This window comes from Sander lucioperca, chromosome 2 (assembly GCF_008315115.2).
Source record: "Sander lucioperca isolate FBNREF2018 chromosome 2, SLUC_FBN_1.2, whole genome shotgun sequence".
NCBI classification, from domain to species: domain Eukaryota; kingdom Metazoa; phylum Chordata; class Actinopteri; order Perciformes; family Percidae; genus Sander; species Sander lucioperca.
In genome coordinates this window covers 35,372,430-35,384,929 of record NC_050174.1, presented here as the reverse complement: position 1 = coordinate 35,384,929, position 12,500 = coordinate 35,372,430, and the positions used below count along the sequence as shown (strand labels likewise).

The window sequence follows — 12,500 nt, the reverse complement described above, 5'->3', positions numbered from 1 at the left end:
GTAAAATGTGTGAATCTGTCATTATTGTACAATTCCTCCAAGTACCTAACTAAAAAACTACAAATCCCTCTCCTTACTAGAGTCAATATAGTGTTTAGTAACTCCTAAATAGGGCTGTCAAACCATTAATTTCTTTTAATTTCTCTGAATTTCTGCGATTAATGTGTAAACATTGTGTGAAGGATCAACCAGTTGTGTGTTAAAGGTCTGATCATCTCAGCTGGACTTGTAGCCGTTATAAAGTAACTAGTAACTAAAGTAACTAGTAACTAAAGCTGTAACAGATGAATGTAGTGGAGTAACTAAAGTAACTAGTAACTAAAGTAACTAGTAACTAAAGCTGTAACAGATGAATGTAGTGGAGTAACTAAAGTAACTAGTAACTAAAGTAACTAGTAACTAAAGCTGTAACAGATGAATGTAGCAGAGTAACTAAAGTAACTAGTAACTAAAGTAACTAGTAACTAAAGCTGGAACAGATGAATGTAGTGGAGTAACTAAAGTAACTAGTAACTAAAGTAACTAGTAACTAAAGCTGGAACAGATGAATGTAGCAGAGTAACTAAAGTAACTAGTAACTAAAGTAACTAGTAACTAAAGCTGGAACAGATGAATGTAGTGGAGTAACTAAAGTAACTAGTAACTAAAGTAACTAGTAACTAAAGCTGGAACAGATGAATGTAGCAGAGTAACTAAAGTAACTAGTAACTAAAGTAACTAGTAACTAAAGCTGTAACAGATGACTGTAGCGGAGTAACTAAAGTAAAAAGTAGAATATTTCTCTCTAAAATGTAGCGGAGTAGAAGTAGAAACACAAAAACACACACACACAAAAACACACACACACACACACACAAAAACACACACACACACACACACACACACACACACACACACACACACACACACACACACACACACACACACACACACACACACACACACACACACACACACACACACACACACACACCCTTTAAAAACGTATTGAGACCACTTCAGACATGTTTGTGTTGTACATTTTATTTTAAATGAGCGTGACAGTTAGATCATTATGGAGACCCTACAGGAGAACAGAGTCAACATCTAACACACATCTGCATGGAAACTTTTACGTGTAGAAAAATAAATGTCCACTAGTCTGAAAGAACACATTTTATGGAAGATCAATAGTCCAAAATCTTGACACTAAACATGTTTCTGCCTGTAACAGGGTTTAGAAAAATGTGTATTTCCAACATCTCCACACTCACAGAATCTCTACACAACGTAGGAATGATTTACACAAAACACGCTCTGAAAGATATTCATGTGCGCGTGTATGTCTCTGTGTCCGTGTGTGTCTGTGTCTATGTGTGTATGTGTGTGTGTGTCTGTGCATTGTATGTGTGTGTCTTTGTGTGTGTCTACGTGTGTCTCTGTGTGTGTGTGTCTATGTGTGTGTCTGTGTGCGTTGTGTGTGTGTGTGTCTATGTGTCTCTGTGTGTGTGTCTCTGTGTGTGTGTGTGTGTCTGTGCGTTGTGTCTCTGTGTGTGTGTGTGTGTGTCTATGTGTCTGTGTGTGTGTCTCTGTGTGTCTCTGTGCGTTGTGTCTGTGTGTGTCTATGTGTCTCTCTGTGTGTGTGTCTATGTGTCTCTCTGTGTTTGTGTGTCTATGTGTCTCTCTGTGTGTGTGTGTGTGTGTGTGTCTGTGTCTGTGTGCGTTGTGTGTGTCTGTATTTCAACTTTGTAAGTTAACTTGTTTTTCCAGACTGATCAGCTTTGATTCCTCCAAACACAGAATCTCTAAACAACGTTGGAGTAATTTACACAACACAGGCTCTGCACGATATCCTAGAGATGACATGAACCGTAACCTTATTTTATATATATATATATATATATATATATATATATATATATATATATATATAAAGTTAATGTTTGCAGTACTCGGCGCTGTACACCAGACTTTCTGACATACAGCAGAGCTCAGCAGTGACCGTGATTTCCCTCCGTTCAATTTCTTCACGGACGTTTCAAAAACTGCTGCTATGAGAGTTTAACCTCCTGGTGTCCTCGGCTCAAATCTGACCCATTCTCAAAAAGTTTCCACGTCAGAAATTTGGGTTTCTTTTAAACAATTCCAAATTCTTGTCTCTGAATATTCTGACTTTTTTCCCCCTCAAAATATTGGACTTATTTTCTCATGTTTCATCACTTTCTTTCTCAAAATATTGGACTTATGTTCTCATATTTCATCACTTTCTTTCTCAAAATATTGGACTTATGTTCTCATATTTCATCACTTTCTTTCTCAAAATATTGGACTTTTTCCCCTCATATTTAGAGACTTTTTTCCTCAAAATATTCACGACTGATGAGAGCCAATCAGGAGGCAGGAACCCTGACGTGCGTCCCCGTTTGTGTCCGTCCAGACTACAGAGACACCCAGGGGTGTAGTCGACGGGATACGCAGGTGTACCCTGGTACAAAACCGCCAGGATAACGCTACGTAACAATGATTGTTTTACGTTTATAAATTCACCGTCTGTGTTGCGAGGCGCCGAGGAAACAACAACGCTGTTGCTAGGCACCGAGGAAACAACAACGCTGTTGCTAGGCGGTCTCTCTGCGCAAATTTGAACTTAACCCTCGTGTCGTCTTCCCGTCGACCATGATGCAACTCTGTTTTTCTGGGTCGAAATTTCAACATTTTGTTGTTCTTTTTTGACACTTTTCTCGATGTTTTTGTCGATTTCATTCCAATTTCTTTGTCACTTTTTGAAATTATTTTTTTGTCAATTTTTTGTTGCTCTTTCCGTTGATTTTTTTTTTGTTACTTTTTAAACAAGTTTTTGTCAACTTTGGTGATGTTTTTTTGTTTGTTTTTTGTCACTTTTTCCAAATTTTTTGTCACTTTTTTTAAATCAGGTTTTTGGTCACTTTTTTCAGCGTTTAAAAACCAAATTGTGGATTTGTTTTTTCTGCGTTTTTTTTTGTAGCTTTTTCCAACATTTGTAACTTTGTTGCAACTTTCTTTAGTCATCGTTCTGATATAGAAAGTTTTTGTTAACGGGTCAAATTTGACCCGAGGACAACAGGAGGGTTAACTAATAAAATAAAAAATAAAATAATCATATTAAAATAATCACGAAATTTAAACTACACTCTCTCAGTGTTTTGGTAAGTGTGCTCCTAAAGCTTCGAGGGACACCGCAGCAGACGTTCACGTTACAGAAACTACAGGAAATGAGCCGGACGAGGCCGATGCTGCACGTGGTAACGTTACAAAAAAACCTATGGGGCTGTCGCTCTGGGACGGGCGAGTCTAATGCTGGGAGGGAAAAATATGACCGTATACTCACTACAACAAACTAGACTACACCACAGGAGCAACCCCGGAGTTTTAAAACCTAAACGGGCGCAGCAGCTTCGAATGTTCAAGTTTTTAGGGGCTCTTTTTTAGGGGGGGTGACATTTTTCTAAAACTCTTTACTATAACTTTTTATCTCAAAGTTCTGACGTTTTCCCCCCTCAAAATATTGTACTTATGTCATATTTCATTACTTTCTTTCTCAAAATATTGGACTTTTTCTTCTCATATTTAGAGACTTTTTCCCCTCAAAATATTCACGACTGATGAGAGCCAATCAGGAGGCAGGAACCCTGACGTGCCCGTCCAGACTACAGAGACACCCAGGAGTTTTCAAACCTAAAAACGGGGGCAGCAGTGTTTCCAAAAGTTTTAAGTTTTAGAGCCATGGAAACGCCGAAGTAGTGCAGACGCCAGGCGTGAACGCAGCAGAAGATATATTAGTTTAGAAACTAAGAACGTAGAAGCGTAGATGAAGCCTCAAAAGGTTTTTTTAAAACCAGGGATGCACCGATCCAGGATTCGGCCGAATATTGGGCTTGTTGACGGGGTTCTGGTTCCCGTACGCCTGCGCTACGCTGGTCGCCGTAATGACGGCGCCGTTGATTACGGGAAGGTGTTTACGTAGGTGGAGCGTTCAATGCAGCAGGCTGTGAGAAAGTGGAAATGGAACTGGTGAGCAGAAAAAGTGTAGTTTGGCAGAACTTTCAGTCAAAAGAAGACCATTCAAGTCCAGCTACATGTTCAATCTGCAATGCTGATTAGTCTGGTGGTGGCGAGGACCCTAAACTATACACAACATCACCGCTGTTACAACATCTGGTATCAAACATCTGGAAGAATACGAGTTGTGATGAAGGAATCTACAGACAGCAGCCAGAATGCAGCAACTTCAGGTACGGCAAAGGAAGGACAGTCACTGTTTACTTCATTAATGAGTTTACTGTGTTCATGGACTGAGGATGGGACGAGGATTCGGTGCATCCATACGTTAAATTCATCCACTGTAAGAACAGTGCAGATCTCAGATCTGTACAATTAAACAGAGCGATGGAGAAAAACTTATTATTTTCCACATTAAACTCTTATTTTGTCTCATGTTCTAAATGAAAAATCAAAGTATGAAGGGAAACGTCACAGTTTAAGGCGTTTTCACTGTCGATTAGTTGAACTTTTTCACTCTTTTTTTTGAGTTCAATAAATGCAACATCTTCCCAAAAGTCAACGAGTAATGGTGGTTAATAATCCTGATTTGATAGTGACCTAAATAACGGGGATAATGAAATTTATTTCCCATAACGGAGCAGCTGCACGGGGCTCACACCTCCGGCCTAAATCTCTTCTTTGGCAGTCTGCGACGTGCGGCTGTTGCATCTCGCTGGACGCTTTTCTAACAACCCTAACGTGTCGCTTCTATCTGCTGAGACGCATCACATATCTCATCATCATCACCATCATCATAATCACGTCTGACTGCTGATGTACGGACAGAGGAGAGCACGCTGGCTTCACCAGTCAGCTTCAGGTTTCCATGGCGTCAGAGCAGCCAGCGTCTTCGGCCTTTGACTGGTCTTTGCTTCGGGGACGCTCGGCGGCGTCTTCGTCCAGCAGGGAGAGGTCCAGGGCGGGCAGGGGGACCCTCCAGTACTGGAACGAGTTGAAAGAGCAGTCTTCGGCGTCGGTGGCTTCATCCGCCTGAGAGACCAGAAACAGAGAAAGATTAAACTCAGGAGGAACGGGACGGGGGACAGAGTGCGTTTGATTTCTGAAGGAACTGACTACTGGACTGCTAGATATTAAGTTAAGTACAGACTTTATTTGGTTTTTGCTGCTTCTTGTACTTTTCTACTTTCTACTGCTGCTGTGTGTTCTTTGCTGGATTGGTTGTGTTGTTGGGCATAATTTAGAGGATTTTCTGTGAAGTGAAACTAGTTGGTGTGAAGTAGAGCCCTGCGCGGGACTGTTTTCTTCATCCCGCTCCCAGCGAATTTCTGACCATTACCGCCCGCACCCACAACATGTGTTACACTCCCGCCCGCTCCCGCAATGTGTACGTCCACTCCCGCCCGCACCCGCAAAAACTCTGAGAATTTATGCCCGCACAATAATCGAGATGCATTGATGTTATATCTTCTCCCGTCCTGCATGAGAAAACACGTCATTTTATATGTTAATAGGGAGAAGATGAAGGCAAAGAAGGCAGATGCTTGCTGCTGTTAGACGGGGAGGAAGGAGCAGAAGGAGAGGGAGAGAGGAGAGGGAGAGAGGGGAGGATGGAGCCGAGGATGAGGGAGAGAGGGGGAGGAAGGTGTCTGCTCATAGATGGCCTCTACAGTATATACTCAGTCAGTATATATGTATATATACTCAGTCAGTATATATGTATATATACTCAGTCAGTATATATGTATATCTATGGTTTCTGCTGGCGTGGGGGGGTTCCAGGCTACATCCCGATCCCGCAGTGGTTTTTTTAGCCGCCCGCAGCAAAGTTAAAACCGCCCGCTCCCGCGAGATTTGCGTTGGGTCCCGCGGGACCCGGCGGGACCCAATCCCAATGCAGCCCTCTAGTGTGAAGTGTGAATTTGGGGAGTGGAGGTTAACGACTCTCAGGTGCTTTTGACTGATTGGCGTGCACGTGCGAGATGATAATCCTGTTTACGACGCTGCGTGACCTGTTCCACGCTTGCGCACCTTTGCACCGCGGGAATTTCATTCATTTCACAGCGCTCGCAAAGGGGGAGTGTGGAGGAAACTGAAGGTCTGCAGTGACAGAGAGACTCAGACTTCATTCCACACGGAACCCAAAATGGTTAACGTTCACGTAACAACTCCGTTATTATCTTAGATTGGCAACCACGTAAACACCTCGTAATGCAGAGCGTAAGCTACATTTAAAAACATCACGACATCCCCACGCTACATTAGGGCTTTGACTTTTGCCCAGAAATCATATTCAAAGTTCGTTTGTTTATTAATATTCGAATATATTTGAATATTTATTAATAATGTTTTGACCATTAAATGCCTTCAGTAAGACCTATATTCAGTCCTTCCAGAAAAATGTGATGTTTTTTTGTGACTGTTGAGGGCTAAACTCCTTGATTATGCGGCACATTTTCTTAAAAAATGCGATGGAATATGCAGGAACTTGCAAAAACTGCGGTTCCATCGTGGCTTCATCGCGGGGTTTGCAGCTTTTCGATGATGTTCACGTCGCGTAATTACGTCACTTCATAACGTTCCCATGGCAACAGGGGAAAACGGCTGCTCTTGTGTGAAGTAAACGCAACATTTTTCAACTTTCTGCTAAGATATATGTGATATTTTTTGCAACGAAAATGCGGGGATTATGAAATCATGCAAGCCCCGCATATTTTGCGCGGAAATCGGCAATTTATGCGGCGAAAGTGCGGCGTATTTGAAGAAATACGCGCCCGCCCCCCCCCCCGCATAAATATGCAGACTTTGGCTGATTATGCATTGAATTATGAGATCACATAATCACATTTTTCTGGAGGGACTGGGTATATTGGTATCAAACTTCGTATATGTCCTGTCCACCAGAGGGGAGTGTATCAGTCAGTGTCAATAGGCAGACGATGATGTTTCCAGAAGAAAAACACACTGTCACAACTGTTTGTTTGTTTAAATTAAAAGTCAGACCCTGGATTAAACACAAACAGTAGCCTATGCTTTCAACAGGAAGTTTGGAGCTTTCACCGTAGCCTACGTAAGTGGCCTGATGTTTATACTTTTCAGTTCCTCCAGAAAAACGTGATTATGCGATCGCAATATGGAACTTTATCAGGATGCATAGTATCCTGGATCCATGAAATAACTGGACTTTCAAAATAAAAGTCTGCCTGCCTCTATGGGAATTTAACATAGGGGTGTACTGACTTATACCCCCTGTATTTTAAGGAAGAACATTTATTTATTTACGATACATTATTCATTCACAAAGAAAATTGGTGTCCTTAAAGGTCGGATTTTTCCTCATTTTTTAAATTAAGGCATTAAGAAATTTCCAAAAGATTACTCCTCTTTTTAGTCAACTTTAGCATGGGTGTCCTAATTTTTTTTCACATGACTGTATACCCACTAAGAGAGCTCCAGGATTTCCATATACCTTCTTAAAAAATGTCCAATGACACGCAACAACATACTTTCCATTATAATTTTGATATATTTTGAATTGTCAGTGTTTTTCATCTTTACATAGATGAAATAAAAGGTATTTCCACCGTAAATTCGTGCATAAAAGTGAATCCGAATACAGGAATTTAAGTCATTGATGCTCAAAACTATATATATATATATATATATATATATAGTACAGCAGTGTTTCTCAAATGGGGGTACATGTACCCCAAGGGGTACTTTGGAGGACTGCAGGGGGTACGTGAGCACTTTTTTTTTTCAAGTTTTTGTTGTTTTTAAAGTTTCTGTCACTATTTTAGACCTGTTCTTGCCTTCCTTCCTTTTTATACCGTCTTCTTTTTTTTGTCCAAGGTTGTCGCTTTTTCTAAAAATAATTCCGCCTTTTTCAAGGTTTTTGTCACTTTTTTCAAAGTTTGTCTTACTTCTTTCTACTGTGTTTTTCTTTTGGTCTCCGTTTTCTAAGTTTTTAAAACTATGTTCCACCTATTCTTGCCTTACTTCCTTCTTTCTGCTGACTTTTTCCAAGTTTTAATGTTTTTTAAAAAGGTTTTTGTTGCCTTTTTTCATCAGCATTTAAATGTTTTTCAGTATCATGGCTGTAGTTTGGTAAATCTAGCGCAGGTCAGGGGGTACTTGGCTTAAAAACACAATTTAAATGGGGGACATTATTGAAAAAAGTTTAAGAACCACTGTAGGCTAGTACAGTATACCCACACTACCATACATTAGACCAGCGGTTCTCAAACTTTTTTCAACAATGTACCCTTTTTGAATTGTTTCTTTAAGCCAAGTACCCCCTGACCAGCGCTAATCATTTTTAGAAGAAAAATAAGTCTATATAAAGAGGACAGTACAGCGCTGTCAGCGATAGATTTACTAAACAACAGCCTTGGACATGAAAAAACATTTTAATGCTGCTGAGAAAAGGACACAAAAACTGGAAGAGAGACAAAAAGTTGATGGTAGAAAGAAGCAAGGCAAGAATAGGTCGAAAACAGTGACATAACTTCGAAAAAAAGCGAGAAACTTGTAAAAAGTAGGACAGTAGAAGGATGGATAGATTAGGTCCAAGGAAGGAGACACAAATGTCACATTTTTGGTAGGAAAAAAAAGTCTACATGAAGAGGAACAACAGCCTTGTAACTATTAAACATTTAGTTAAATATCTCATGTACCCCCTGCAGTCCTCCAAAGTACCCCCATTTGAGAACCACTGCATTACACTACACCACTGGTTTGACCCACTGAGAGACCGGCGGGCTATTTAACATGTAAAGTGCGACATCTAGCGGCCATTTACCGCCATTACATCGACTCACTTTTCTCTGAAAATCCTCATTAAATGTGCACAGTCCAACTTCTACAACTTACTTTATCCCCAGCAGGTTTAGGAAGAACCGGATCAACCGTCTCTGGACCCGCGCTGTCGTCTCGCGGACGCTTCTTGGAGCTCGTGAGCGCGCTGGAGCTGCGACAGTGCTGGATCCTTCCAGAACAAGTCAAAGCCGCCGCTGCTGCAGGTTTCCCGGCGTGGCAGTGAGCCGGTTTGTCCGTTTCTTCTGGTTTCTGGGGGTCTTCCAAGTAGTGCCCGTGCGGTCTCTTCCTGCAGCGGCTGCCCACCAGAGCCTGCAGGGACGGCGGGTTCAAACCCCCGGCCGACGGAGCCATGCTGTCCAGCAGTCGCTCCACACTGCTGAGGGGCCGGAAGCAGCTTTTGGAGGGCGGCTCGTGCAGCAGCAGAGAGTCCTCAGCGGCTCGTCTCTTCGCCATGTGTGGAAGCTCGCGAGTATAACCCGGGGACACGAGGCGCTTTGGGGTTAAACTAGCTGCGTTTTTACTCACGATGTTGTGCAAGAATGGAGGATGTGTTCAGTCGCACAACATGAGCGTAGCGCAGTCTGGCTAACCAATCAGAGGAGAGGCAGTCTGGCTAACCAATCAGAGGAGAGCCCCGCCCCCTCTCTTCCTATGGCGGTACTTTCTTTTCATCCAGACTATTTTTACAGTCTGATGATTTATAAAACATAATATTGTAATCAGGGCCTCTTTCTCATTCTATGGCAAACCAGTTTAATGTGTGTCTGTCTGTCTGTCTGTGTGTGTGTGTGTGTGTGTGTGTGTGTGTGTGTGTGTGTGTGTGTCACATGTCAATATGTGGGAACATGTTGACATTATTTTGTCACTTATTGGGAACAGTAGGCTAGATGGAGCCGGTTACCTCCAGGATCTGTGCTAAGCACGCACGGAGATGAGAAGGGTATGTATGGACTTATCTAACTCTGGGGGATACGGGGAATAAGACAAAGTCCCAATAAGTCGGCGTGTTCCTTTAAACGTTTGGAAAAGCTAGAGAAGATAATCCATTCATAACACTCGAAAAGCGTAAAGACAAAAGTTAAAGCTGAAGAAGTCTTCCAGTGGGAGGGGAGACCCTGTAACCTGACACACCGAGCCTGGAGCAACATCAAACTTCAGATAGTAAAACTCTGGAGATCAACAGATGTTTAAATGTTATTTTATTTATTCCAAAGTGTGATTAGAAACAACTTAAAACAACTTTTTCCGGAAAAGCTGAATCATGTTTGGATTATATTTTCGATCAATGCAGCAGAAGAGTTCACATGTACATTGGCACCATGTCTGAAAAAATAAATACGATTCCAAAAGCTAATGTTCACACACACACACACACACACACACACACACACACACACACACACACACACACACACACACACACACACACACACACACACACACGCACACGCACACACATACACACACCTCACGCACACACATACACACACCTCACGCACACACGCACACGCACACCTCACGCGCACACACACCTCACGCACATGCACACACACACACCTCATGCGCACACACACACACACACACCTCACGCGCACACACACCTCACACGCACACCTCACGCACACACACACACACACCTCACGCGCACACCTCACGCACACACACCTCACGCACACACACACACACACACCTCACACGCACACACACACCTCACGCACACACACACACACACACACACACACACACACACACACACACACACACACACACACACACACACACACACACACACACACACACACACACACACACCTCACGCACACACACACACCTCACGCACACACCTCACACGCACACACACACCTCACGCGCGGACGGAGCTCCACGCGGACCCAAACGGTCCACTTCTTCTTTCTCGGGTCAAATTTGACCCGTTTAACATTTTTTATATCAGAAATTCAGGTTTCTTTCACCCAAACTGCGCAAAAACAACATGGATGCACGGAAGCTGCTTCTTCTAAGCATCCGTTGTGCTATATTAATAAAAATGTGTCTCATATTAGGGAAGCTAAAGAGCACAACATCTGTACACTTAAAAATTATGATATCGATATTCGTGTATTTTTCTAGTTTTTGTGTTTTCTTCCCCTGGCGTTTTGTTGAATTTTTCATCGTTTTTGTTGTTTTTCGAACTTTTTTGTCTTCTTTTCTCGACGTTTTTCAACGTATTCGTAATTTTTGTAGCTTTTTTTGTGATTGACAATGTTTTTGTTATTCTTTTTTTAACAAAATACAGAACGTACATCTCACATGTTTTGCTTTTTTCAACGTTTTTGTCACAGTTTTCTTTAATAAAAAGGTCTGTGATTCACTCAACGTCCTCTGATCTTAACAGTAAGTACTAATAATACATCATTTTGGCTTTTTTAACTCAAAAATTAGGTATAATATCAGATAAATAAGGTTTATTGAGCATGAATAAAAAAAACCTGAATAAAGTGACAAAAGCGTTTAAAAAAATATGCTTGTTTGTATATTTTGTCGTTTCACTGCTTTCATTGTTATTACCGTAAAGTGTCTTTAAAGTGGTTTGAAAAGCGATGTGTGTGTCTGTATGTGTATCTGTGTGTGTGTGTGTGTCTGTATGTGTATCTGTGTGTGTGTGTGTGTGTGTGTGTGTCTGTGTGTGTGTCTGTATGTGTGTGTGTCTGTATGTGTATCTGTGTGTGTGTGTGTGTGTGTGTGTGTGTGTGTGTCTGTATGTGTATCTGTGTGTGTGTCTGTATGTGTATCTGTGTGTGTGTGTGTCTGTGTGTGTGTCTGTATGTGTATCTGTGTCTGTATGTGTATCTGTGTGTGTGTGTGTGTCTGTATGTGTATCTGTGTGTGTGTGTGTGTGTGTGTGTGTCTGTGTGTGTGTCTGTGTGTCTATGTGTACATGCGTGTGTGTGTGTGTGTGTCTGTCTGTCTGTCTGTCTGTCTGTCTGTCTGTGTGTGTGTGTGTGTGTGTGTGTGTGTGTCTGTGTGTGTATTATTAATAAGTTTCCTTGTCGAGAGGAGACAACAGACGGCTTTATAAAAGGTGATGCTGCAGTAAGTGTTGATGTTTCCCCCCACGTCTTCGTTATCGTTCAACCTGTAAGGACGAGTTGTTGACGAGTTGTTGACGAGTTGTTGACGAGTTGTTGACGAGTTGTTGACGAGTTGTTGATGATTGGTTTCTTTAAAAGCTGCTAAATGGAACACGAGGCCTGCGAGGTTTGTTGCTCGTTGATCCATCAAAAATATGTGACAAAAAATGTAAAATGTACGTCCAATGATTAGTTTTTCCTTCCGTGTCCGTTTACTTCTCTCTTTTTCATTTTGTCAGTCTTGGTCAGCGGTCGCACGCCTCTCCGAGTCCTCTGTTTTTGTCACGTGAGCGTGTCGGTACCTTCTCGCCTCGGCGACTTGGCTGCCGGCGGAGAACTCTGTTGTTGGTCGTCGTCGTCGTCTTCTTCCTCTTCTTCGTCGTTAAAGTACAGTTCTGCAGGTTTTCGTGCCACGAAGAAAACACAGTCGTAGATGTATCTCAACATAGAGCGGTCGTTCTCGGTGTAGGTGGTCTGAACCGACTGTTTCTCCACCTGCAAGACACACACACACACACAAGATCAGGGCTGTAG

At 42.1% G+C, this 12,500-nt stretch overlaps 2 protein-coding genes across 2 annotated transcripts in view; both read right to left on the bottom strand.

The window, feature by feature from the left end:
- Positions 1-4,703: 4,703 nt before the first annotated feature.
- wu:fa19b12 (uncharacterized protein LOC560551 homolog) lies at positions 4,704-9,396 on the bottom strand. The gene is made up of 2 exons (XM_035996566.1): positions 8,890-9,396; positions 4,704-5,049 (listed from the first exon to the last, which is right to left on the bottom strand). Exons 1-2 carry the CDS (start codon positions 9,286-9,288, stop codon positions 4,876-4,878), a joined length of 573 nt encoding a protein of 190 aa, XP_035852459.1. The 5' UTR covers positions 9,289-9,396; the 3' UTR covers positions 4,704-4,875.
- A 2,428-nt stretch (positions 9,397-11,824) lies between these two features.
- carnmt1 (carnosine N-methyltransferase 1) overlaps positions 11,825-12,500 on the bottom strand; it is a 12,123-nt gene continuing 11,447 nt past the window's right edge. The window contains exon 8 of the mRNA XM_031317296.2: positions 11,825-12,461. Coding sequence (XP_031173156.1) covers positions 12,249-12,461 — 213 coding nt within the window. The 3' untranslated portion in view covers positions 11,825-12,248. The remainder of the gene's footprint in view (positions 12,462-12,500) is intronic.